Here is a 24,849-nt window from a genome sequence, read left to right as displayed (position 1 = left end):
ACTTGTCCTTCTTTCTCTGAACACAAGACCTCTCCCTGGAGGCCCAGAGTTTGGCAACATGCCCAAAGTGAGAGCTGGGACATTTCCTTGCTCAGATGGTTCTATTCATTTTACAAGGTCACAAACCTTCAGTTCTGGCTGCAAACACTCAGACCAGACATCCAGCCTCAGCTTGACCCCTGAGGGAAGAAGTAGAGGGCCTGTGCATGAGTGCAGGCCAGGTCTAACAGAAGCTGTCTGCAGTTTCCATCCAGATGCATAGCTATAGCATGAGGCCAGGAGCTCCTAATTTTAGGGTAAAGGAAAGATAAACTCTGGTCAACTATGTCTCTGTCAAATCTGCACCCTCAGGCCTGATCATAGCTTGGGGCCAAGGTTACATCCTCAGTAAAGGATTGCTGCATGTTTGCTGATGTGGTTCTACTCTCAGAGTATCAAACTCCTCCTGCATTACTTAGTTCAAATCTCCTGTAGTACCACCACCCTGAACTGCGCTACATGGCTCCGATAATTTAATTTAATCAGGGAAGTTCTGCAATAGGTAAGGTTGGTTTTTATATTGTCTCCAATTTATAGAAAGGGAAATAGAAGTTGAGAGTTTAGTGTGACTTACTCAAGGTCAAAGAATGCTTGATGGGCCTCGTGTTTACTGCACTGTCAACCAGGACACCATAAACTAAAAATATGAATTGTTAAACTGTAGCCCTTTATAGAAAAAATACATTATCCAACACACAGATGTCCTGCAACAAAAGCAACATTAAATAATTAGCCCAAAGAATCAACAAATGGAACCACATGAAATTAAGCAAGTTCTACACAGTAAAAGAAACTACTAGCAGAGCAAACAGACAGCCCACGGATGGGAGAACATCTTTACCAGTTATACTTCAGAAAGGGAGCTAATATGCAGAATTTACAGAGAACTGTAAAAAATAAATGCCAATAAGCCAAACCTTCCAATCAACAAATGGGTTGATAAGGTTAATAAAATGAGCAAACAGTTCTCAGGAGAGACACAAATGGCCAAAAAGTTTTTTTTTTTTTTCAAATGTTCAACATTTCTAGTGATCAGGGAAATGCAAATTAAAGCAATTTTGAGATACCACCTCACCTCTGTCAGAATGGTGATACAAATTTGACTCTGTAGGCCCTTATACATATAACAGAGTACATGACATTGGGTGGGGGGCATTAAGAGGGGTGCAGATGTGGCGGGGAGTCTGAATATGATAAAATGTATGAAATTCACAAAAATTCAATTATATGTTTAAAAAGAGTGGTTATCATCAAGAAATCTGATAACAAAAGGTCACAAGGATATGGGAAAGAGGGACCTTTATTCATTGCATGCAAGAGTGCAAACTAGTACAGCCATTATGGAAATCAACAATTTAAAATAGAACTATCATATAACTCAGCTATATCACTTTTGGGTGTGTACCTAAAGGACTTTATATCCCACCACAGAGATACTTGTACACCTATGTTTATTACTGCTGCATTCACAATAGCAAGGAAATGGAACCAGCCTAGGTGCCCATCAACAGAAAATTAATGATGAAAATGTGGTACATACACACAACTGAATTTTATTCAGATGTAAAGAAGAAAAAATAGAATTTGAAATTTGCAGAATAAATGACGGACCTGGGAAGCATAATATTATGCAAGGTGACCCAAACTCAGAAACATAAAACTGCCATGTTCTCACTCATGCATAGATGCTAGCCTATAACATGCACCCACATGCGTATGCACACACACACACACACACACACACACACACACACACACGAGTCTAAATGTGCATAAAGCCTAAAAATCTAGAAAAAAGACTGAGAGGGTAGAAATGAGTAATGAGGAAGGACAGGAGGAGAACAAAAGGATATTTGACGTGAAAACAGAAAAGGGACCTGAAGGGGTGCTACAAGGGGAGACCAGGGCGCGGAAGTAAGGACGATGAGGGAGGACACTCTACTAGAACACAATCTATTTTATAATGCCATGTCTAATACCTTGTGTGCTAACTTAAAAAGAAAATGAATTTTAAAAATAATTGGAGAAAATGACTCAGTAAAGAAAAATTAAGATTTTTAAAACATTTTATATAGAAATATTTTACAAAGATTTTACAACATAGCAAATCATGTCATACTGTAGAAAGATGAAGAAAAAAGATTAAAACTCAAGAATAAAGAAAGTGCTCATAGCAACGTATTGCAGTCTCCATAAAAGTGCATAAAAAGTTAAGGCAATGTACCATGTTGGTACTGGCATGTTACAAAATAACTTGTGAAACAGTTTTTTTAAAAATATATACAAATGTTTTCTCTTTTATTCTTTTCTGAGATATTTGAAAGGGAAACTTTTATGAATATTCTTGCTCCAGAATAATGTAGAGATAACTAACATCTAGGCCTAAGTCAGTGAAAATACAAATGTTCTATCTGAGCAAATCAAATGATTTCTAAAACAAAACCTTTCCAATACAAAACCTTTCCAATACTTTCCAAGTGTGGGCTTCCTTTCTACATGTAACTTGCCAGGCTGAGGGGCATCTCTCTCCCATCCACTAGGGTAGCTATCAATGGTGTTAGCAACTTCAGTTAGATGAGGACCTCCCCCTTGTGTGTAGCTCTTAGCTTCAAACTAATGATATAACGTCCTTAGACATTCACTGCACTATAAATCTACAGCTTTGCTTCTACTGATGATGGTCATTTTATGAAGAGCTACATATGCTTCATATAGTATTTTGCCCTGATAACAAAAATGCAAAAGTACTCCCTAAGGTCAAACCATGAACCTTATTGGAGAATTAGACATACATATTTCATTCTCCATCTTCTTCAAATTCCTTAAGATCAATAGGATCAATAAGGATAATACTGGTTATCAAACTATAATCTTCTACATGGAGAAAAATTATTTGTTTTTATAATGTAACTGAGAAAAAAGTCACTGATACAAAAAAAAGGAAATTGGCCAGTTTTAGGGCAAAATGATTTATCTGAATTGTAGAAGAAATAATAAATATCTGCCAAAGAATAACTTAACTCACACGATTAACCACTCTTTTCTGTAAAATTTTATCTACTCATCAGAATAAGGGAACTTCATTTTACCATTATAGTCTCTCCATGCTTAAAACAACTTTTTCTTTCCCTTTTTCTTTTTTCCATGTCTAAAAGTAAGGGGAAATAACCAGTCCATTCTTGCTGACTTAGGTTCACTTAGTGCTCTTAGCCCTCAAGGCACAGCTGTGGTAAAAGCAGAGAAATACCCAGGCAACTACTGGAATTGTTAAGTACAGAACAAGCATGCGTGCTCTCCACAACCTAGTAACAGGGCAGCAGCAGCTATACTATTTTACACAACAGATGTGTTTGGCTGATTTTCATCTGCAACTTCTTTTTCATCAGAACCACAAACAAAGAGTTGGTTGCCCAGAGTTTTCTGGGCAAATCGGAAATACATAAGATGGCCCATTGCCACAAAGGAGACTGAAATCAATACAAGCAAACCAAAAGCTTCAGGATTCGGGGCCAGGATAACCATGATGAAGTGGAGAAGATCAAGAAGATAGTTCATGGAGTTCTGTACACCGTTGATAATGCCTCTTTCAGATTCAATTACATTTTCTTGCAGCAATTGTGTCACAGTTAAATCAAAGGACCAAAGACCTATATGATAAAAGATATTTTAAAGATTAAAATTTAATTTATAATTTAATTTATAGTCATACATTTCTGATTATTTAATACATAACATATGCAAAATATGCATTTTAGTTCTATAACCTTTAAATTATCCTTATATAAAAAGTATTTACCATACTTTGCCTTACATGATTTCTTTTCATTAGTACACACTGGATTATTCATGGCTTCAAGGAATGATTTGGCAACCACAAGACAAAATAAATTCAACTTGCAAGCTTCTCAGTTCCATTTTCCTGTGATTATTCACACCACACAAGCAAAACGCTAGCCAAGTGCGGTGGTATGTGGTGGTACATGCTCTTAATCCCAGCACTCAGGAGGCAAAGGCAGAGGCAGAGATGGAGGCCAGCCTGGTCTACGCAGTGAGTTCCAGGCCAGCAGGGGCTACAGGGAAATCTTGTCTCAAAAAGACCAAAAAAAAAAAAAAAGAAAGAAAAAAAGAAAGAAATGCTAGTCTCAGGAACACAGAGTCTATGAATACTAGCTTTTTGAAAGTTTGAAATGATCTAACGCACTGCCATGGCTAGAATACAGAAACTTTACACCATTGTTGTATTACTGCTTGAGTGGTACAGTCCTGACAATAAAGCTGTCTTGCTTGAATATTAATGTCTCTGATAGATTAATGAATTTCTTTGTATCACAAGATAAATACAGTCTCATTTTGAGAATGAATGCCTTCAAAGATTATTTATCAGCACTCTATTAATGATTACTTAAATTTTGCTTTGAAAGATGTCTTCACATTATGTTTCCTTCCAGAGCTATAAAATCCATTTTTGTGGCAGAGTATGTAGTAAGTACACATCAGCTAGAGATGACTTTTGAAGAATGTTTCATAGCCAGTCTTTAAAAAATATTTTGTGCTATTCCATAGAAACAGTTTTTAAACTATAGTTTGAGGTAAAGTTATTCCAATATAAAGGCTACACATTACTAGACAGCAGTAAAACTATAGCTATTTTTTTTTATTTTATTTTATGTGTATGTTTTTATTGCCTGCATGTAGGTAAGTGCACCCATGTCACGCAATGCCTACAGAGGTCAGAAGGGGCTGTTGGATCCCCTGGGACTGGAGTTACAGACAGTTGTTAGCTGCCATGTGGGTGCTGGGATTCGAACCCCGGTCTTCTGCAAGAACAACCAGGGTTCTTAACCGCTGAGCCATCTTACCAGCCCCTATAGCTATTTTTTATATAATTAAATTAAATTACTTCAGGGATGATGATGAAGTTCAGTGGTAAAGCACTGCCTCACCTGTAGAAGGCTCTGGTTTGATTCCCCAGTAACATACATACACACATATACACACATACACATATACACACTTATGCACTTATATGCACACACATACACACAGACAAATGCAAAAGACATTCATTTAAAAGGCTGGGATTGTTATTCAGAATTAGAGTACTCACTTAACATGCATAAGGTACTGGATTCAATCAATCCCCAACACACACACAATTTAGAAAAAGAAATTCTAAATAGTTTATAAACATACCTAGAAGTATAATTTTAATATAAAATAAAAATTTCATATTTAAAGACTAGATTCTATGTAAACAACTGGATTTTGCCTAAACATCCATGAAATTAACACCCATGAATTAACATCCATGAAATATTTCAGATAATTTATTATTAAATTCTCTGTATTGACTTCTCAAAATAATCCTTTTAATTTTTTAATATATAGGGGCTGGAGAGATGGCTCAGTGGTTAAGAGCACTTGCCAATCTTCCAGAGGACCTGAGTTTGGTTGGTTGAGGCAGCTCACAACTGCCTGTAACTCCAGCTCCAGGGCATCTGGCACCTCTTCTGTACCATGGGGGACCCACACACATGTGGCATACATATACACACATAATAAAGAAACTTTTTAAAAAGTTTAAAAGATGGCTCAGTGGTTAAGAGCACTGACTGCTCTTGCTGAAGGCAGGGTTTGATTCCCAGTACCCACATGGTGGCAAACAACTGTCCCTAACACAAGTTCCAGGGGGAATCCAATGCTCTCTTCTGACCTCCGCATATTGCATGACATGGGTGTACTTACATACATGCAGGCAATACACTCATACACATAAAATGAAAATAAGTAAAATATTTTTTAAATGCTTAAAAGTAGTTTTTTTTAAATATACAGAAAGAGCTCTTACCGATTCTAGCAGCAATGACGCCTGCAAACAGCAGGCTGACTGAGATTATGGGCACAGATTTGGTGCTCATTTCTTCAACAGTATTTACTGTATTGGACCCGTTTGACATATGCATCTCGGTTGTAAAGATGGTTTCAGGTATTTTGGTAGTTGGGGACACTGGCTCTCCCTGCATAAACCTAGAACGTGTATCTTCAAATGGAGAAACGGACAGGTCCAAAGGGCTTCCAGGCATGAACACAGAGATCACACACAAGATCAAACAGGAAAGCTGTGCCAGTCCTGAGAACAGGCCAGTCCGTACAAGGCCGCACTTTCGACGTAGCCAAGTAAAAGCCACGGTTCCCATTATTCCAGTTATAGCTGAGGCTCCCATCAAAATACTGAGGATGGAACCACTCAGCCCCTGAGTGTAGGCGTACCCTGTGGTGATGCAGTCAAAGCCTAGCACAGTCATATAGAGGAAAGCAAGGCCCATCCCAGCTAGAAACACAGGCTGGTTGTAGTAGGAGACCCATCCATCTCGGAAGGTGCGGAAGGGCTCAGCTATCTGGGAGGCACATGTGGGCTCTTGCTCACGTTCAAGCTCATGGATGTTGGAGTCTTTCTCACCCATTAGATGAGTTCCCTCTAGTGGTTTTGGCTCAGTATCTATAAATAAAAGACATTATCATTTTAGGGGGAGAACACAGGGAGAAGAAGTCAATTACTCTTGGTTTTCTTATACCTTCCCTCCCTATGGGTCCCCTTGGCTAGTATGTGTTTTCTTTGACTAAAATTTTAAGAATTTCAGCTGTGAAATAATTTCTAAGTACCATTTTGTCCTGTTTTCTAGAATCCCATTAAGATTACATTTACCTGAAGACCAACTTCTGCTTCCCCTGGGAAACACCTTGTCTCTACCCTCAGTCCTACCATTGTCCCATAAATGGTCACACAAATCCCTTCAGAAACACTAGGAAATTCTCTTCTCTTTTTCATCCCACTGTTTTCCCATTTCTATGACTCAGTTTCCCAACCATTCCTCAACTAATTGCTCCTCTGTGCCTTGTACTCACATAGAAAAAAAGAAGAAGAACCAGGGATCTAATTCTAACTCTGTAGGTTCAATCCAGAATCCTTTGCAGAGGCTCAAAAGTCTGGGTTTTACTGTAGCTATCAAGGTAATATTTGGACTCACTCAGCCCTTCATGGGAAATACAGTCTGACATAAATCTAAAATCAAATTTGATCTTCACCAGTGTTTAAGGTCTAAACACCAGAACAGATGACCAGTCACTGTCATCACTTACCTTTAGGTAAATTCAGCTGCTTAAGTTCTGCTTCCTCTACTTTAAGAGCAGCTTTCACAGCCAATGCAGGAGTTTTCTGGTAAACTTTCCAGAGCAAGAAGTACTCCACACACATGGACACCAAATTCCATCCCGAAATGAACCCACAGCCAATGACTGGGGAGCCAAATGTCATAATCTGGCCAACAGCCATGGGAGCCAAGATGTTGGTTAACTGGTCAATCCTTCGAATAGTAGCATTCATGTCTACAGCAGTATGTGGAAGAGGCAGGTAAGTAAGAGTTCAAACTTTTCAAAGAAAAACTGTTCATTTACATAATATAAGCTAAAAAACCAAGAGTATAGATTCCTGAAAGGACAATTTCTAAAAGCACTCTGAGTAAACCATTTGCTATAAAGAAAATAAGTAGCCTGGTGTGGAAGCATACTTCTTTTTCCTTGTACTTAAGAGGCAGGGGCAGGCAGATCTCTGTGAGTCAAGGCTAACCTGGTCTACATAGTGAGTTCCAGGCTAGTCAGAGATATATAGTGAAACCTGTCTCAAAAAAAACAAAAAAAACAAAAAAGAAAAAGGAAAGATAGAAAGAAAAAAGAAATCAAGTAATATCTTGCCCTATTTCCATGAAATACATTACCAAAGGAAAAGTCAATAAATCAACAAGCAACTATGTATATAATATATGCATGTTTATATATATGTGTATATAAACAAACATAAAAACTAGAAATTAGCATATGACATGTAAAATGTAGAGAAACAAATACTGTGCTTACTTTAAAGGTAAAATCAGGATGACTTGCTAATAGATTAGGTTTAGAGTGTGAGACAAAAGAAGACCGAAGAATGACTCTACCAGTACTGTGCCAAGTACTGGTAACAGATCAAGAAAGATGAGCAGTAGGAAGAACCATTTGACTAGTCACATGAAAAACACAGAGACCTGATATAGGGCAAAGCAGGAGGGGAAAATGCTTGATTAAAGTTGGTTTCAGGCCTTGGTGCCAACTCCAAGAGACACCATCTTTTCAGTGAGTTACATCCCTTGGAACACAATGTGAGTGCTGTCTCCTAGCCTCGTGGAAAGCAAAGCCTGACCAAGGAAAGGAATTTAAAATACATGTCTTGTTTTGATACGTTTTATTGAAAAGAGGGAAAAAGAAGAGAGACAGAAAAGGCAGAAACATGGTAAACACAGGATTTTTTAAGAAGAACAAAATCAGAACATATCCATATGTTCAGTGAATACAATAGAAGGGAAGGGAAGGAGTATAGATCTACTCTGTACATAGACCAGAGTTTAGCTAGAAGCACAAATAACTAATCAATAGCAACAAGAGTGGGGCCATATGCATAGCTTCAGGTACAGGCTGGATGAGAGAGACTCTAGAAGAACAGTCTTCTTATTCCTTCAACTGTAGCAGTAAAATGCAAAGCAAGGTCAGCAGCCAAAGTGAGGAAGGTGGAGGCAGGCCTGTATGTGGTAGGACACAGGAGAAAATGCAAACATTCCTCTACAAAGGTGGGAGAATGCAGAGACCAGAGAGAAGTCTCATCGCCTCACAGCCTGAAAAGACCAACTTGAAGTCATGTTCATGAGCTTTAAATGAGAACACTGAGCTAGGTCATGTGTTTTTCTCCAGTCACATGGAGTAGGATTTAAATAGGTGAGCACAAAAGCAGAAGGAGCCAAGAAAGCTGAGGGCATTTCCTGGAGGTGAGCATATCATCATGGCCTATCTTGGAATTTAACAGAGGAAGAGAGAGAGAGACAAGAAAAAGGTCATAAATGGTGAAAAAGCAATGGATCCTTTTAAATGCCAAGCACACTGAAGGATTGTTGGGGCTGGGTAGTAGAGGAGGTTGCTAGAAAGACAGAAAGAGGGAGTTAAGACATGATTCCAAAGACTGAGATTTTGAAAGGGGAAGATTTAGTGGTGATGACAAGTCTGCTAGAGTTGGTCTCTGGGAATGCACAGTTGTGTCAAAGATTAATGAGGGCAAGGAATTTAAGAAAATGATCTACTTTGTCATGCCCTATCTAACAGGACAGAATGAAAATTAATGAGTTAAGTCTTCAACAGTCATTTAGGTTACCAAGGGAAAATCAATATGTGACTAACAAGTACATTCGTGGAAAATTGCCTGTATTCTTGGCTACTTCTTTTTAGTCTTAGATTACTTTCTGATTAGTCCTATGAGTATATAATACTTATATGATAACAGGAGAACTTTGACATACTTCACCTTTCACTTGAAGGCAAAGGCAGCTTTCATTGATCAGCCGGTGACCATTTTCACAGAGGCCCCATTAATTTCTCTCTGCCCCACTAGTAAGTTTCCAATGAGTTATACCAACATGGAACTGATCCAAGTAACTCAGTAATTTGAATCCACAAATATCTCGTTTGTGATGAACTAGCAGCAGGATCTTAAAGTACCATGACAACAAAAAATTTTTTTTTATTGAAATTGTTTGTTACTCTTTCACTACCTGAGTGAGAACTCAATGAGAACAGAGAACAAAGCTTCCCCCAAACACCAATTTCTATCTTTTATGTGATATTTAGGAAGTTAATAATGTTCTGTGTCAAAAGAAATGTAGTGTCAGAAAACAGCTCTTAGTTTCTGAAGCAGAGTGACTAATTTTTCAAAGAACTAATCATCTTACTAGTAACAGCCTAGAATAGAATCAGTCTTCTGAATGTGCAAACATATGGCCTTTGTAAATTTATATTTATTCTCAACACTGAAATGTGTGTTTAACTGGCTCTGATTTAATTGTTTTGGCTACAACTATGGTACAGGACACAGCATGAAATAATTTCTTTTATCTAATGGGTATATTACACTACATAGAAAAATAGTTTTTCAAAATGGATTTGTTGTGCAAATTGGACTAGTAGATTCCTCTAGTTAAAATGTGAAATCGAACAATTTTCAATCAACAGAGTTTAAACATGAAATTTATGTGACATACTTGTTGATTGAAGCAAACCATCAAATTTTTCTTTAGAATAATTGCTAAGAAAATCTCGATAAGATATTAATAAAGACCAACCCACAAGGAAACAGGAAAATAAAATAAAACAATTGAGGGATTGAAAAGTGTGGGGAAAGGAAATTAACTCAAAACAGGTTAGAAAGACTAGATAACACAAGAGAATGTCAATAAAATACTGAACCAAGTATCTGCAGTCCCTAACTTACTTCATAGATTAGTTAGTAGTTAAGAGTGTATATGTGAAAAACAATGCCTCTTCCAGAGCTTTCTAATCTGTTTTCTCCTGTTATTATCCTCAGTGATATAACTCTCAATTTTAAAACTCTCTGAAATCAAGAGTGCTGGGATAAATGAATTAGAGCAATTCATAATCTTATTTTGACTCACCTTAAACACACACACACACACACACACACACACACAGAGAGAGAGAGAGAATTCTACCTGGAACAACAGGCTGGCCTCCATCTAGAGAGATTTAGCTGCCCCTGCCTCCCCAGTGCTGGGATTAAGGAAGTACGCTACCATGACTGGCTCTCCTACCTGGTTTTCTAACAGTTTTCACAGCATCCTCAGAATCAGCCAATATTAACACAAAATTATTCCAGACAGGCATAGGTTTGTCTATGTGCAGAGAAACAGCCTCACAGGAACCCAAGGCAGCAGCTGGAGTCCCCCAGAGATTCTACTTTTTATCTTTTTTCTCTCTTTTTCTTTTATTCTTATTTATGTCCTTTCCCTCTATTTTTTTTTCAAACTCTGCTTATAGCAGAAATGATACCCCAGTTCTGTGGTTGGACACTGTTGACCCTTTAAAGAAGTTTCTGTGTTCAGTTTTGAAACAAGGTTTTTAATTAACACAAGTGCTGAGGTTAAAACTTCAGGAAATTTTCTTTCACTAATCTACTAACCTGAACTTCAGGCTGGGTGGAAAGAGCAGCTCTTACTAAAACTTAACTTGGAGCAGATAAGAGCTCAGTGGACATCTCTCTTCCCTTATTAAACTTGAGAACAGACACAAGGATCAGAAACGAGCTGATTGGCATAGATTCTTCTACTGTACGATAATTCACAATAAAAAGAGGGACAGCTGAGCAATGACCAGTCATACTTCTGGCTGTTCTAAGACGTCATTTCATGGATTCTACAAACTTATGCTGTTTCTGCATACATATTAGGACCACTTAAAGACTCTGAGTAGTCTTCCCTTTAACAAAGCTATTTTACAGAGAAAATAACCTTTTTAATCTAACAGACTTTACAGGGTCAAAATGAGTACAATTAATAGATTCAGATAAATGCAAGAAAATGATTTAAGCCAAAGTTTTCCTTCAAATATATGTCAAGAATATATATTTGTGATCTTTTTTCAAAATAAATCTTTTTGTATACTCTGAATTTTAAAACATGGATATATGTTACATGTTTAAAATGGTAAGCTGAAAAAAGTAAACCAAAAAAAATAAAAGGATGAAGCCTTATCTTCTCAATCAATATGGCAAAAACACTGAAAGAGATGTCAAGAAGAATTTCCTGTGGAGCAGAGTCATGTACACTACACTCACCCTGTGTACATGTCACCTTCTAAAATCATGGTAGCAGTTCTCTAGACTGTAATACTGCTACCAAGAAGTGATGATTCTAGATCGGGGTGTCCAACCTTCCAACATTAGAGCATGACACTGTCAACTACAAATGTGTTTGGTTGAATTTACAGCTATACAGGGTCAAATGCAGGCAGGTTGGATATGCTGTTCTAGATCTTTCACAGACTTTGTTCCTTTTCAAGCATCATTTCCTTTCTCTCTTCTCTCTTTTGTTAACCACAAGGTCTAGTCAAGCAAAGCTGCTTGCTCACCCCAGCACATAATCTTTCCTTCTCTGTCCTAGAGTTAAAAAGCCACTTAAGTCATCAAAAATGGTTTTCTTGTCTGTCAGGATTGTTGGGCAACCCATCTGTGATAGCTATTATCTTAATGACCAGCAGAGTCACTTCAGCTGATCTACTGAGTAGCTCTGTGTACCCTTCCTCCTTTACCCTGTGTAATTATCAATCCAATTCATGGCCTGTGTGCCATATATGGGGGGAAAGAGAATAGCAAGTAAGCAAGGGTATTTTGAGCACTAGAGTACTAATGTAATAGGACATGCTACCTTGTAACCACTTTTTAGTTACTTTTTAGCCACTTGTATTTCCAATTAAAGGAATCATTCTGTTCTCTACAAAATATTTTAATAGCAATTATCTTACATCCTATATAATATAATGAAATAATGAATTATCATTCTAAATTAGATGTAATGTAATTATCATTACATCCTATATAATGTGAAAATCATGAATTATCATTCTAAAGTAGGAGGAACTGACTTCTAGAAACTCTCCTACAATTGTCTTGTTTCCATTTGGTGTAGAGACTAGCGTCCAAAGTATGATCCTTAAAGTACAAGTAATAATGTCCATACTACAAAAGCTAAAATGTTCAATTGTCACTATCACAAGTGAAACTCAGAAATCACATAATTTAAAAAGAAAAGAAAGAAAAGTTCACATGAAATGCTCTTTTATTTGCTAGGTTTGCAGACAATAATAGAATAGTTAACTATCCTAAAATTAACTTCATAACCATTAGATAAATTATTGCACTAACACTGACAGGTAAAGGAGAAAAAAAAACCCTATGCTTTCAATTTACTGCTCTTAAACATACCCAGCACAGCAGCAATAAAAAGGCTTCCACTAGCTTCATTTATTACCGCCAACTTACAGTGGATCCTAATTTATTCATTTAATTAAAAAGGTAAATCAGATTACCTGCTAATCTGCTTCTGTCTTCTCCTGCCACAACAACAATCCAGTCCCTTTGGATTGTGATTGCAGTAGCAGTACTGGCCAAATTTGCAATGTTTGCAATAGTGATGATCAAGATATAGCAGGCAGTCTAAGGAATCAGAGGAAAACTTGAGTTAGCGTGTCAGTTCACTATCTCACTAGACAAGGTAACTTAAAATAATCTTAACTAACAATAATAAAAATTTTTTATTGTAATCTAATTCAAAGAAATCATATTGTATTCTACTAGTGGTCAAACTAAAGGGCATGTCATTGCCCTAGTCTTATTTATCTGTAGTATGTATAATGAATAATAATTTATGTGATCATTAACAGAAAATAGTAATGCAATGATGGCTTTCAAAATTTATGCCACAAATATGTCCACTAAAAAGACAACAAAGGAGACTCAAAAAGATCTGTCAGATTTCTGACACTTTATAGTTGAATGATAATAGGTGGTTGGTCAACTTTATTTTTTCTTAGTACTGTCATCAACAAAATAAACAAACAGACTTGAAGGTTATTAATGTCCTATCTGGCTTTGTAACTGTACAATATCAATTCCAATAAATACAAGAAGATTCAAAAGATATGGGGAGGGGGATGAAGGCAAGGTTAAGAGGGTATAGGGTCTGAATACAGTCAAGTATATAATATACTTGAATAAAAATGTCTTTTTGAAGCCTATCACTATGTGAAATGAATATAACCAATAAAAATTGTCATTCATTTATGATAAACATAAAAATTTCACCAAAGTCATTGTTTCCCACAGCACTCCTCCCTTTCCTCTTTTCCATAAAACTATCAGGAAACCATACTATGAAAAACTTTTACGGCTGATATCTTAAAGACAAACACAATGGTTAGAGGAACATAATTATGACTGATTCATATATACATGTGGAAACATTTCTTATATAGGTGAACAACTTATAAAGTAGAATAAAGCTGAAAACAACAATTGAGTAATTTAGTAAACTCTTAGAAATGCTACTAAAACCAATAATTCAAACTTTAAATTAAAAAATACTGAGTTATTGCTATGAACAAAACTACAAGGGATATTACAGTTGACACAGAAACCAATATTAAAAGGTTGCAGTAGAAAAAAACACAAAAGGTACACTCCTAGACTTTAAAGGGTCTTCGCCTTAGCCAGACATGGTGGCACATACCTTTAATCCTGCACTCAGAAGTCAGAGGCACTCGGATCTCTGTGAAATCAAGGCCAGCCTGGTCTACACAGAGAGTTCCAGGCCAGCTGGGGCCAAAGGGAGACCCCGTCTCAAAAAATAAAAATAAAAATAAAAAAATAAAAAGAAGGGAGGGGTTTTCACCTTAACTACTATTAGATATTTCATTTTCTGCCATCCAGAATCCTAGAGAGGACTCAGGGTACAGTTGAGTGGTAGAATACATGCTTAGCACATACAAAGTCCTGGGTTAATCTTCAGGGCCCCAAAAATAAGCAAACCAACAAAAGAATCTTATAGAGAACTCACAAGGACCCATCCATGGTACATGGTCAGAAGCTCGTTTTTGTGTAAGAAAACCATCATCAGGATGATTCCACAGAGGATGACTGAGACATTCTGCACCACCAGTGAAGCCTGGGCCACTGTACAGAGGAAGAAACAAAGTGTTCACTGCACCAGCATGTCTTGGCCGGGCAGCCTTCATGCATACGATTGTTCTACTACATGGATGCATATGCATAACTACTACAAGAAAAAAGAAAACCTTCCAACAGTAAATTCTGCCTCATAAATTCCCAGTACACAGATCAGTAAAATCTGCAAACAAAATGCAGTACTCACAATGATTTCTCTATTTGTTGAAGTCTTTCAGGATAACTACATTTTCATTTAGTTTATTCACTTGAAAGTTTACTGTCATAAACAGAACTATTAAATAGATAGGATCCATGTGTCACCCCTTTGTTGCTTAAGCTAAAACAAGAACACTTAGTAGAAAGGAGGTTAAGGAGGAAGTTGTGGAATGCTTGTAACCTCTTACATGGCAGACTTGATCTAATAAAGTAGTATGAACAAACAGGGAAAATACACAAAAATTTGTCAAGAATCAATAAATAGCAAATTTCTTTTGACATAGTATATTATTTGCCATTACTATGAAGTTCTAAGCCACACCTTCCATCACAAAAAAAAGCCAGTTCTCTTAGGGAGGCATTCATTCACACAGATAAAGTGCTAGGGAAAGGTAAGGACTTTACTCCGTTGGTCACTAGATAGGTATTTAATCCTCTAGAAGGTGAGGATCATAACATCCACCTTCCTTCCTTCATGGAATCATAATAGTACTCAAATATTTATTAAAGCAGTCTGAATTGTGTAATGTATAATTACAGCTCTTGTTATCCAGGACAATAAAGTTAATCCCGGCTTAGAAGGTCGTACCAAAGACTCAAGACAAAAAAAATTCCCCTCTGAAAGCAGTCTGAAATAAAATCTAACATATGACTCATTCATTCATTCATCTTTCCCATGCATGCATTCAGAGCAAAGGATTAAATATAAATGGAATGGGGTTCTTAGAAGCTTGTTCAAGCTCACAGACCAGAAGAAAAGATATGTGAACAAATTACTATAACTGTATAAGTACAACAACAGAGGCACCAGCAAAGTCTCAAAGAGCACAGAGAAGAAACAGTGAATTCACTCTACAAACAACAGGAAAGAGTCTTCATGAAGAGTGATTTGTGAGCTGATTATACAGCATACACGGGAGACTCCTTCCTCACCATACTCTTCAGCATCTCACTCAACACTTTCCGAACACATGACTGCATTTCTCAACAATTATACATAGTTAAAGGATCCTCCGGTTTTTTCTACAATACAGAATCCCTTTCTACATGTGCTCTGATCTACTTATTCTCAAAACAGAAAAACCTTCAAATGTATCATTTTACTAGTAGCATCAAGTCCTATAACCTGATAATCATTATCAAAGACTCAAGACAAAACAAATTTGGCTCTTGATCTAGAAGCAATCATCCTGAACTGAAACCAACCATACTTCAATGTTTTTCCAATGTTTAAGACAGGCATGGCCAGCTCTTTGCATTAAGTGAGCTCCAAATGATTATCCACACTCTTAGATGTTCTGAACAACTGAATTGCTCCATCATTTTCTAACTCTTATGTGTAAAACAGAATACAATAAATAAATGGCAACATATACTCATTTTTTTCTCTAAAAAATGATAATTCAGCTCTCTGTGATTTAGACTTAACTATTCTCTCTTGAATCAATATTTAGTTTTCAGTTCCTTTATACACAATTTATATGCCACACAGTAACCCGGGGGACAGATGTTCAAGCTATACCTAGGAACATTGCACTAGAGGGACTCTAGTGAAATTCATAGTTAGAAAAGAAGACAGAGCTAAGCAAACTTTTAATGTTTAACATGATTCCCAGAAAACTGGCTGTAGCATCAATCATTAACTTTTGAAACTTACTAACTGCAAAAAAGAAAGAAAAATCTATTAGGTCAATGTCCTGACATCCCAACTTTTGCAGAAGCCTCAGAATTCTTTATCCAGAGGGGTGGCCACCAAAACCCTATCCCTCAATTGAGTTGTATAAGCATTCACCAGGTTAGTAATAGTGATTTCTCTCTTAGTGTGATGTTCTCTGTTACAGAGGAAATGCAGACTGGTTCTGTGAACTCAAGGGTTTTGTTATATCGCAGTATTCACCTTTAAGTCTGGCATTCTTGTCCACCCAATCACCAATGATGGCTCCCAGGACCAAGACAGAGCCAGCCACCACCAGCCCGTAGACTGCAGTCAAGAGGAGGCTATTTCCATAGAGTTCCACCAGAAACACAGACACTGCAAAATGCCACATTCGATCTCCCTTAAACAAGAAAAAGATGTTGTATTGAAATACTTTGTTTCTAGTTTCAAAGTCACTAATTACTCTATGGATTAAATACTGTTCTGTTCAAACTTGATTCCAGCACAATGGAAAACATTCAAGACTGATTACTAAGTAAACTCAAAATTACATTAATGAAACATATTATTCTAGAAAAAAATGAAGTTTCCAAACCTAACCAAAACCCATTTCTTCATAGTCTCCCTCGGGAATGTGTCTTACCTACCTTGGTTTGAGATGCATAGTTTGCTACTGCACCGGAATCAAATTACAGTACCATTTATAAACATTAGTAGACATTAAATGTCAAGAAAAAAACAGCTTCTCAATTTATGAAATCATAAGAATGCACTATGAGGTCTCAAAAGTGTCTTTCCTCTCATTTTAAACTACATGCTATATGACAAGTAAATTTCAAAGTCATAAAACAGCAGAACAATCAGGGAGGTAAAGTCAATAAGGGCAACTTCTGGTACCACATGATCAAAGATGTTGAAATAAATGTATAAGCAAGGGCAGGAGAGATGGCTCAGCAGTTAAAAATCACTGACGGCTCTTGCAGAGGACCCAGAGGACCAGCACCCACATGGCAGCTAACAACCATCCATAACTCCAGTTCCTGGGGATCTGATGCCTTCTTCTGACACACAGATGCACCTACATACATACAGGCATTACATTCATATACATAAAAATAATAAATAAAATACTTTAAATGTTTATTAACATTTTAATACAGATAAATTATGAAAGAGGAAAAAGCTATTTCTTCACACAGCTCCAGAGTATATAAGGAATTTTGAAATTTGTTTCTTAAAAATGTGGTATGAATTTAACATACTTTTATATAAGTCCTACAGGTTAATATACAAGGCATCTAGAATAGACATTATTGTGAGATTTTAAGCTCTACACTTGACATTTGGGGTTAGCATTCTTTCATAACCTTCACTAAATTCCCAAGCTGAGTTTCTTCCAGATTTGACCCTGTGTGGAAGAACTTCAACTCCTAGATCTTCCAAAAGTCTGTCAAAATCCTCATGATAAATGAAAGAAAATTATTATCTCGGTAAGTCAAATGACATTAAATTTTTAATAAGCCAAGATCACAATCTTAAATATTCAAAATTTAAACTGATTCATGCTATCATTTGCAGTAAGTTCCATGTAGGCTATGAAAATCATGTTGTTCTCAATTAGAGATGATTTTATTCTCCAAGAATCATCTGTTAATGTCTGCAGTTATCTGGGTTACCACATCTGCAGGGAGATTGAGGACAGAATACTATTGGCATCTATATAATGTACAAGATAGTCCACAAGAATGAATGTTCTGCCCAAACAGCAACAGAGCAGAGGTAGAGAGACTGGTTCAAAGGATTGTGAATAGGACTTTTCAATCAGAATTCAAAATTAACAGGAGATTTAGAGCTTGGGGACTAAAGTGGAAATTGCTCTAGTTAACTCAATTTCCTAAGGGCTTAAATTTTGAGAAGTGATAAATTCTATGCTTACAAAAAGCTCAAGAACTGGGTAACATCTAAGTAAATATTGACTAAGTCCCACCCATTCCTTCCATGCATCCATTATCTGCTACCCTCCACATGCTCTCATACACTTTGATATTTGTTTACATGCCTATCTACCCACGCTGGATCTGAGGATAAGTAACCACAGTCATTAATCCACTTAATAAACACCTATAGAGTGGTTTCTGCCGCGTACCCTACGCTACTGTGGGCTCCAGAGCTTCAGCAGCACATGGAATACACAGTCTATGTTTTCATGCAGCTTGCATTCCAGTGCACAGAGGCCAAAGATAAATCTAGCATAGGTCAGGTGCTTATGAAGAAAAATAACTTGGGGTGGGGTTAAAGAGGAGTAGAGGAAATGGCAGAGGCATCTATGCACAGAGAAGTGAGGATTGCAGAAAAGTCTTTGAAAAAATGCAGACCACCCCCATCCCTGGTTAAATGGAGACAGTCCACAGGACACTGACTGACATAAACACAAGCAACTGGCTCCTCTTTTTCATTGCCTTACATTGCTATTTTTGTTATTTTTTTAAGCCCATGCTAGGTTATATTATAAACTCTTTAACAAAAGCATCCACTTCTGACACTATTTTGTATTCCAATAATAGCATGAAATGTGTTAAACCCACTGACAGACAGACATGAAATCAGAAAATAAAAGTCCACACAACCCTAACCTGAGAAAAGTTTCTGCCTTGATGCCCTTCATGCAACATCTAAGAAATCATGACTTGGCAGTATTAGTATTGGCAAGTAGATCAAGAAATAAGCATATATGTATACATAAGCACACGCTCTCATAGTAATAGCATCGGACAATGCCACACAATAGACAAAGCACAAAGTTGGAATTACCTAGAGTATTCCTCTCTTGTACTCCTTTGCAGAAAGAAGTAAAATTCCACTAAACCTTACATGGTGTTAGTTGTTATTTTTCACTCAACTTTCTCTCAAGAACTTGTCCATTTGCTCACTTACTATAAAGTAAAAGCAAGCATCTTTCACCTTTTGTATAGAACTTTCTTTAAAAATCCTTGACAAAATTCCTCTTCAACACAAAAAAAAAGTCTCCCTGGAACAAGGATGGCTCTTATGTTTTCAGCAATTCTCAACCCCAATCTATCAACCAAAAGTCTCAGGAACCTTAATGTTAATCACTATTTGGAAATAATGTACCTTGGTTCTCTAGGAGAGGGACACCTAACATGAGCACATGAGCACTTCCATGACATCAGTCAGTCATTTTAATGCCTAACACCACCAAATTAACTCAGAAGAACAAACTACTGGTTTAGTTTTATATAGGGTTTTTCATTGGGTTTCTTCTTATACTCATCAGCTAAAACAAATTCACACCAATTTGACTTTGTTTACATGTATTTGCAGAGTCATCCTGTATAAGCGTTTGGAAAGATATGACCTTGCTCTTCTAAAAAGTCATCTGTGAACTCATCTGTAAACTCTTATTTCTTAGAGAACCAATAACCTACCTTAAAATACTATTAGCTTAACATGCTACTATTGGTCGCTTTACCTGCCTCTATATGTTCATAATACTGCACCCAGGAACATTTAACAAAAAAAAAAAAACCATGGAAGTTTCTTAAAATGTGAACAAATAGAAGGTAAATGAAATACCTCTCCAGTTTTAGTAGCAGATATCATAATTTACCAAGCTCAGTAACACAATATACAACTTACAAATATGCAAGTTTTCCCATCCTTGTTAGTCTTATCTTTGAATAGTTGTCAATCTATATAAGGTATTAGACTCATAATTAAGTAATACTAACATTCATGGGAAATATCTTTGAAGCAAATATATTTTCCATTAAACTGTGTGTCTTAGAATGATTTATTTCCTTAACTGCATAACAAAACTAGAAGTTGACTCAATACGCTTGGCTCGAATGAAAGTAAACAAGGAGTTGTGCAACTATACTGTAAGAATTTGTGCACATTCTCACTTACCCATGTGGAGAGAGAGTGGCCAAGGTAAAGAAGGAATTTTGCAGAGGTCAGGTAGTTCACTAAGGATCCTGCAAAGGCACACAGGGAGGAAGATTTAAAAAACAAACATGGTCAGGCACTCGAATGAGCTCAGGTTAGAATGCTTACCCATCTGCTTTTGTTAAAATATGATTTTTTTAAAAATCAAGTCACAGTAAAAACTGATGCAGTATACTTAAAAGTCAGCAAAGCCCGTTGGTCAATAACCACCTAACTTCATACATAGTGAAGAAATCCTTGTTTCAACATTCTTAACTTTGGTGGTTTTTGTTTTTTTAACGCAAGGAATTCCACGCTACCCAGCCTACTCCAACCTTACAACCAGTGTGCAAGCTCTTTAAATCAAACTTTTAATTTCCTTTTTTCTTTAACCTCCATCAGAACAAAGAAGGTTCGTCTCCCATGTCCCACCTGTACCTTCACCAGAGGCATCCACCTAATCAGCACAACTCACCACAGCATCCTTCCTGGCGGCTCTGCTCTCTTGCCTTGGGCATGACACCGGGCGCTGTCCCCCTGCTTGTTCTGCTGCCGGCTGCTGCCGCTGCTCTTGCGGGGGCGCGGGGGGCTTCTTCACCTGAGTGCGAGGAACTGGAGATCGCAACGCTAAAAGCACAAGAGCCTAGTGCAAAAAGACCCCAAAGGACAACTAGGGCAAAGATCAAAAGCAAAGCTGCCACCGGGGTCTTCTTTTTGTCTTCTTTCCAAACTTAGCTAACACTGTAGCTGAAGTTGGAAAGTCAAGGCCTTATGGAAGCGGGTGGGAGGCTACAAAGGCCACAGGAGATCCTGAGCCTGCTCTCACCGCCACCGCCGCCGCCACCGCCGCGGGCCGAGCTGCCACTTATACGGAGCTGGGGGCGGAGCTCGCGTGCACCAGGCCGCCCCTCCCGCCAACGACAGCCGCGTTCCCCGCGCAGGGCTAGCTCCGGCCACCGCGCCGCCCTCCGCCGGAGGAGTCCCCCGCCTGGCGATGTAGGTCGGCCGAAGGCCCTGCGGCCCCGGAGACCTTGGCTAGGCCACCGCCGCCAGAAGCCCGAGAAGAGATCGGGTGGCCGGGGCTGTGGAAAGGGGACTGTGCGTGGACGCGGCGGGGACACAGTGGATACGATTTGCACAAAGCAGGTGCTAAAGGGACTTGCTTCTCTCGGCCACCTGATTGCCAAGAGTCCCTAGGCAAAGCTCAGCCCGAGCTGGCTGGGTAAAGGGAGCTTATGAAAGCCCAATTTTTAAATATAGGTAGCTAAATAAATACAAGCCCTCACAGAGGCCTCCTTCCTGGCCTTCTCGGCCCGCCTGTGGCGGGGAATGTTTTCCTTCCCAGGACTGCAAAAAGGGGCTTCCCACAAAGCAGCAGAATCAAAGGGCAGGAAGGGGCTCAAAGATCAGAGTGCAGCCCAGTGGGTAAACGCCGGCCTGGAGAGGTGAGGTCCAGCCACCGTCCCAGCCCAGACCTCGGGCTGCCATCTGTCCTGCTGGCACAGCAAAGAGGCAGCAGCCTTTCACCGTCCTCCCTCCCTTTCATCTCCTGCCACAGGGACCTCCTTGGCTACTGCTCCTCCTCCACCTGCTCCAGTTACCTGGAGCACCGGTTTTCGACTTGGGTCCCCGGGTCTGGCCCCAGATAAAACCATTGGTGGCCTCCTGGAAGGACAGGTGACTAAAGCACACCAGGTGTAAGCCTCCGTGACCTCAGTTTCCTCCCTAAGGCTCCTTTTGCCAGCGGATTGCTTACCTTACCTTTGTCAATCTCGACAAAACTTCTGGAGTGATCTTAAACATTGAAACTCCAACCAGCTTGCACACCTTGCGCACCGCCAGACTGACACCTAGTAATGAAGGGAGCCAGTCTTGAGCGCAGGCCTTGTATCTGGACTCTCGATCAGAAGCCCCAAAGGTCTTTGCGGGCGGGGTGCAGCTGGATTCGTTGGGATATGGTCTGGAGAGCAGAGATAGGGGATTCACAGTTTACTGCTGCTAACTACTTTTGTCCTTTGCAAGCCCTCCCTTTTCCTTTCACACAATAGTTTTCGATTTTTTCTTCTCTTTCAGAGGTTTGGATATGTCTGCTGAAGTTACAGAATGAGGATGAGTATCCAAATGTCCTTGAGAGGTGAACCTAAAGTATACTTAACATGAGAGACTTGGGAAGTAGGCTCTGGTAAATGATGACAGTATTAGAGATGGGTTTTGTTGCTAGATCCTCAAGCAAAGCACAAAAGATTCTGATACCTTGCCATGTTCTTTACATCAAGTATTGTGTGCCTTAAAGGTCATTGTTGAGCTATCCCCAACCTCCAGGTGGCTTAAAGGAAGCTAGCTTCAGTCAGTTAAGAAAAAGATTACAAGGTGGATGTGGAGATGGGGGAGGGGGTCTGAACCTCACCTAGGGCAAAGAACAAAAGCAAAGCTGCCACCAGGTCTTCTTTTCAACCTTGGCTAACACTGTAGCTGAAGCCAGAAAGTCAAAGCCTCCTGGAAGCTGGTAGACAACTGGTGTACAGCTGCCAGAGACCCTGAGCCTGTTCTCACCACTACCACTTCAAAGAAAGTAATAAAATTTAAAGAGAAAAGAAAAAGATTACTTACTATCGACACTGAGAAGTATCTGTGGAAACAGTAGCTGAGTTAATGTGTACTTCAAAATGTGAAATGGATTCTGTGCTCTCCATTGTCAGCAATGGTCCCCAGAAGCCCAAACCAGGAGCACATCAAGAACAGGGGGAGCTAGAATGAAACAAAGGGGAAAGACACTGTGAGAAGAAAGTGAGCAAGAACACCAAAAACAGCCATGTGTTTAAGCTGCACCAGTGGAATCTGAATCCTATTTTAAGGAGAATAGTCAAAATGTATTAGCTAGAACTCATGGGATGGAAAGGAGCTAAAATGAAAATGAAATCAAAATACTCAAAATGCATGTAAATTGCAATCACAGAAATGTCCTGGCCTTGATGTTCTAGATTACAGAGCACTGCTTAAATCACAAGACACTGTTGGCATTTCCTCCTGCCAAGAAAATGTTTGACCAGTAGGAAAATTAAGATTTTGTTCAAAATGAATTTTTATTTTTCTGAGAACACAAAATGTACAACTTTCCTGTCAATTTAATCATGATTAAGAAAGTCATGCATGTCTTAAGTCAGTTTTTTAAAAAGTATGCCTCAAAAACATCTTTCAATTTCAACATTTATTCATGAGACAGAGTCTATACTGTCTACATTGGCTTTGAACTCACAATCCTCCTGCCTCGGCCTCTCTAGTGCTAGAATTATAGGCATGTATTACCACAGAGCCTTTTTCAACACATTTTAGTTTGCCAGTAGGCTAAGCAAGTTATCAAATATTCCACCCAGAATAAAATATACTGTGATTAAAAGTAGTTAACAGATGTATATGGTGGGGAAATAGAGTTTCTATTATTTTGTTTTCAAGTTGTGTTTTTACTTACCAGCCAGGATCCTCACTTTCCTCTGCTCTATCTGATGTGCTCTCCAGGACAAAGGCAGAATAAAGAATGGTCACTACCCCTTGGCTCTGAAGAACAAAATAAAACAAAAACATAATAGGGCTATCACTAGATATTACAGGAAAAGCTCAGATACAGGACAGAGCTCCTATTGGATGTGAAGCCTTAAGCCTTAGGAGCTAGAAGGCCACATTTCTGTTAACTGCCTTTCTCAATGCTACAGGCAAATTTCAAGAACTGTTTGACGTTTCTGTAACCTTAAAACAGAGTGGATCCTTGAGAAATTCAAGTTCAGGTTCTTTAAGTCACAGACAACTAAAGAAAAGATAAGGGGCTGGAGAGATTGGCTCCACAGTTAAGAGCACTGGCTGCTCTTGCAGAAGACCTGAGTTCAGTTACCAGCACCTGCATGGTGACTAACAGTGCTCTGTAACTCCAGTTCCCAGGGATCCAATGCCCTCTTCTGACCTCCGAGGGCATTGTGTGACACGGGTGCACTTACATACATGCAGGCAATACACTGATGAAAAAAAATTTTTTTAATTGAAAAAAAGAGGAGGCTGGAGAGATGGCTCAGCAGTTAAGAGCACTGACTGCTCTCGCAGAGGACCCAGGTTCGATTCCCAGCACCCACATGACAGCTATGAACCGTCCTTAACTTCAGTTCCAAGGACTGATGAAAAAAAATTTTTTTAATTGAAAAAAAGAGGAGGCTGGAGAGATGGCTCAGCAGTTAAGAGCACTGACTGCTCTCGCAGAGGACCCAGGTTCGATTCCCAGCACCCACATGACAGCTATGAACCGTCCTTAACTTCAGTTCCAAGGGGAATCTGAAGCCCTTTTCTGACCTCTGCGGCACTGCACAACATGGGTGCACTCGCATACATGCAGGCAATGCACTCATACACATAA

The 24,849-nt window shown here is 38.6% G+C and overlaps 1 protein-coding gene and 1 long non-coding RNA gene across 2 annotated transcripts; both read right to left on the bottom strand.

Annotated features, from left to right (window-relative positions):
- Positions 1–2,087: 2,087 nt before the first annotated feature.
- Positions 2,088–21,311, bottom strand: Slc40a1 (solute carrier family 40 member 1). The gene is made up of 8 exons (XM_008835636.3): positions 20,926–21,311; positions 20,433–20,500; positions 16,746–16,905; positions 14,523–14,638; positions 12,997–13,123; positions 7,180–7,425; positions 5,888–6,538; positions 2,088–3,686 (listed from the first exon to the last, which is right to left on the bottom strand). Exons 1-8 carry the CDS (start codon positions 20,966–20,968, stop codon positions 3,373–3,375), a joined length of 1,725 nt encoding a protein of 574 aa, XP_008833858.1. The 5' UTR covers positions 20,969–21,311; the 3' UTR covers positions 2,088–3,372.
- A 1,029-nt stretch (positions 21,312–22,340) lies between these two features.
- Positions 22,341–23,993, bottom strand: LOC115070766. Its single transcript, XR_003849899.1, has 3 exons — positions 23,920–23,993; positions 23,061–23,198; positions 22,341–22,410 (listed from the first exon to the last, which is right to left on the bottom strand). It is a non-coding gene; the product is annotated as an uncharacterized LOC115070766 (long non-coding RNA).
- Between the last annotated feature and the right edge of the window lie 856 nt (positions 23,994–24,849).

The sequence above is a fragment of the Nannospalax galili genome, unplaced genomic scaffold, assembly GCF_000622305.1.
Source record: "Nannospalax galili isolate Female #2095 unplaced genomic scaffold, S.galili_v1.0 scaffold115, whole genome shotgun sequence".
Classification (NCBI taxonomy): domain Eukaryota; kingdom Metazoa; phylum Chordata; class Mammalia; order Rodentia; family Spalacidae; genus Nannospalax; species Nannospalax galili.
This window is presented reverse-complemented; position numbering and strand designations above follow the sequence as displayed.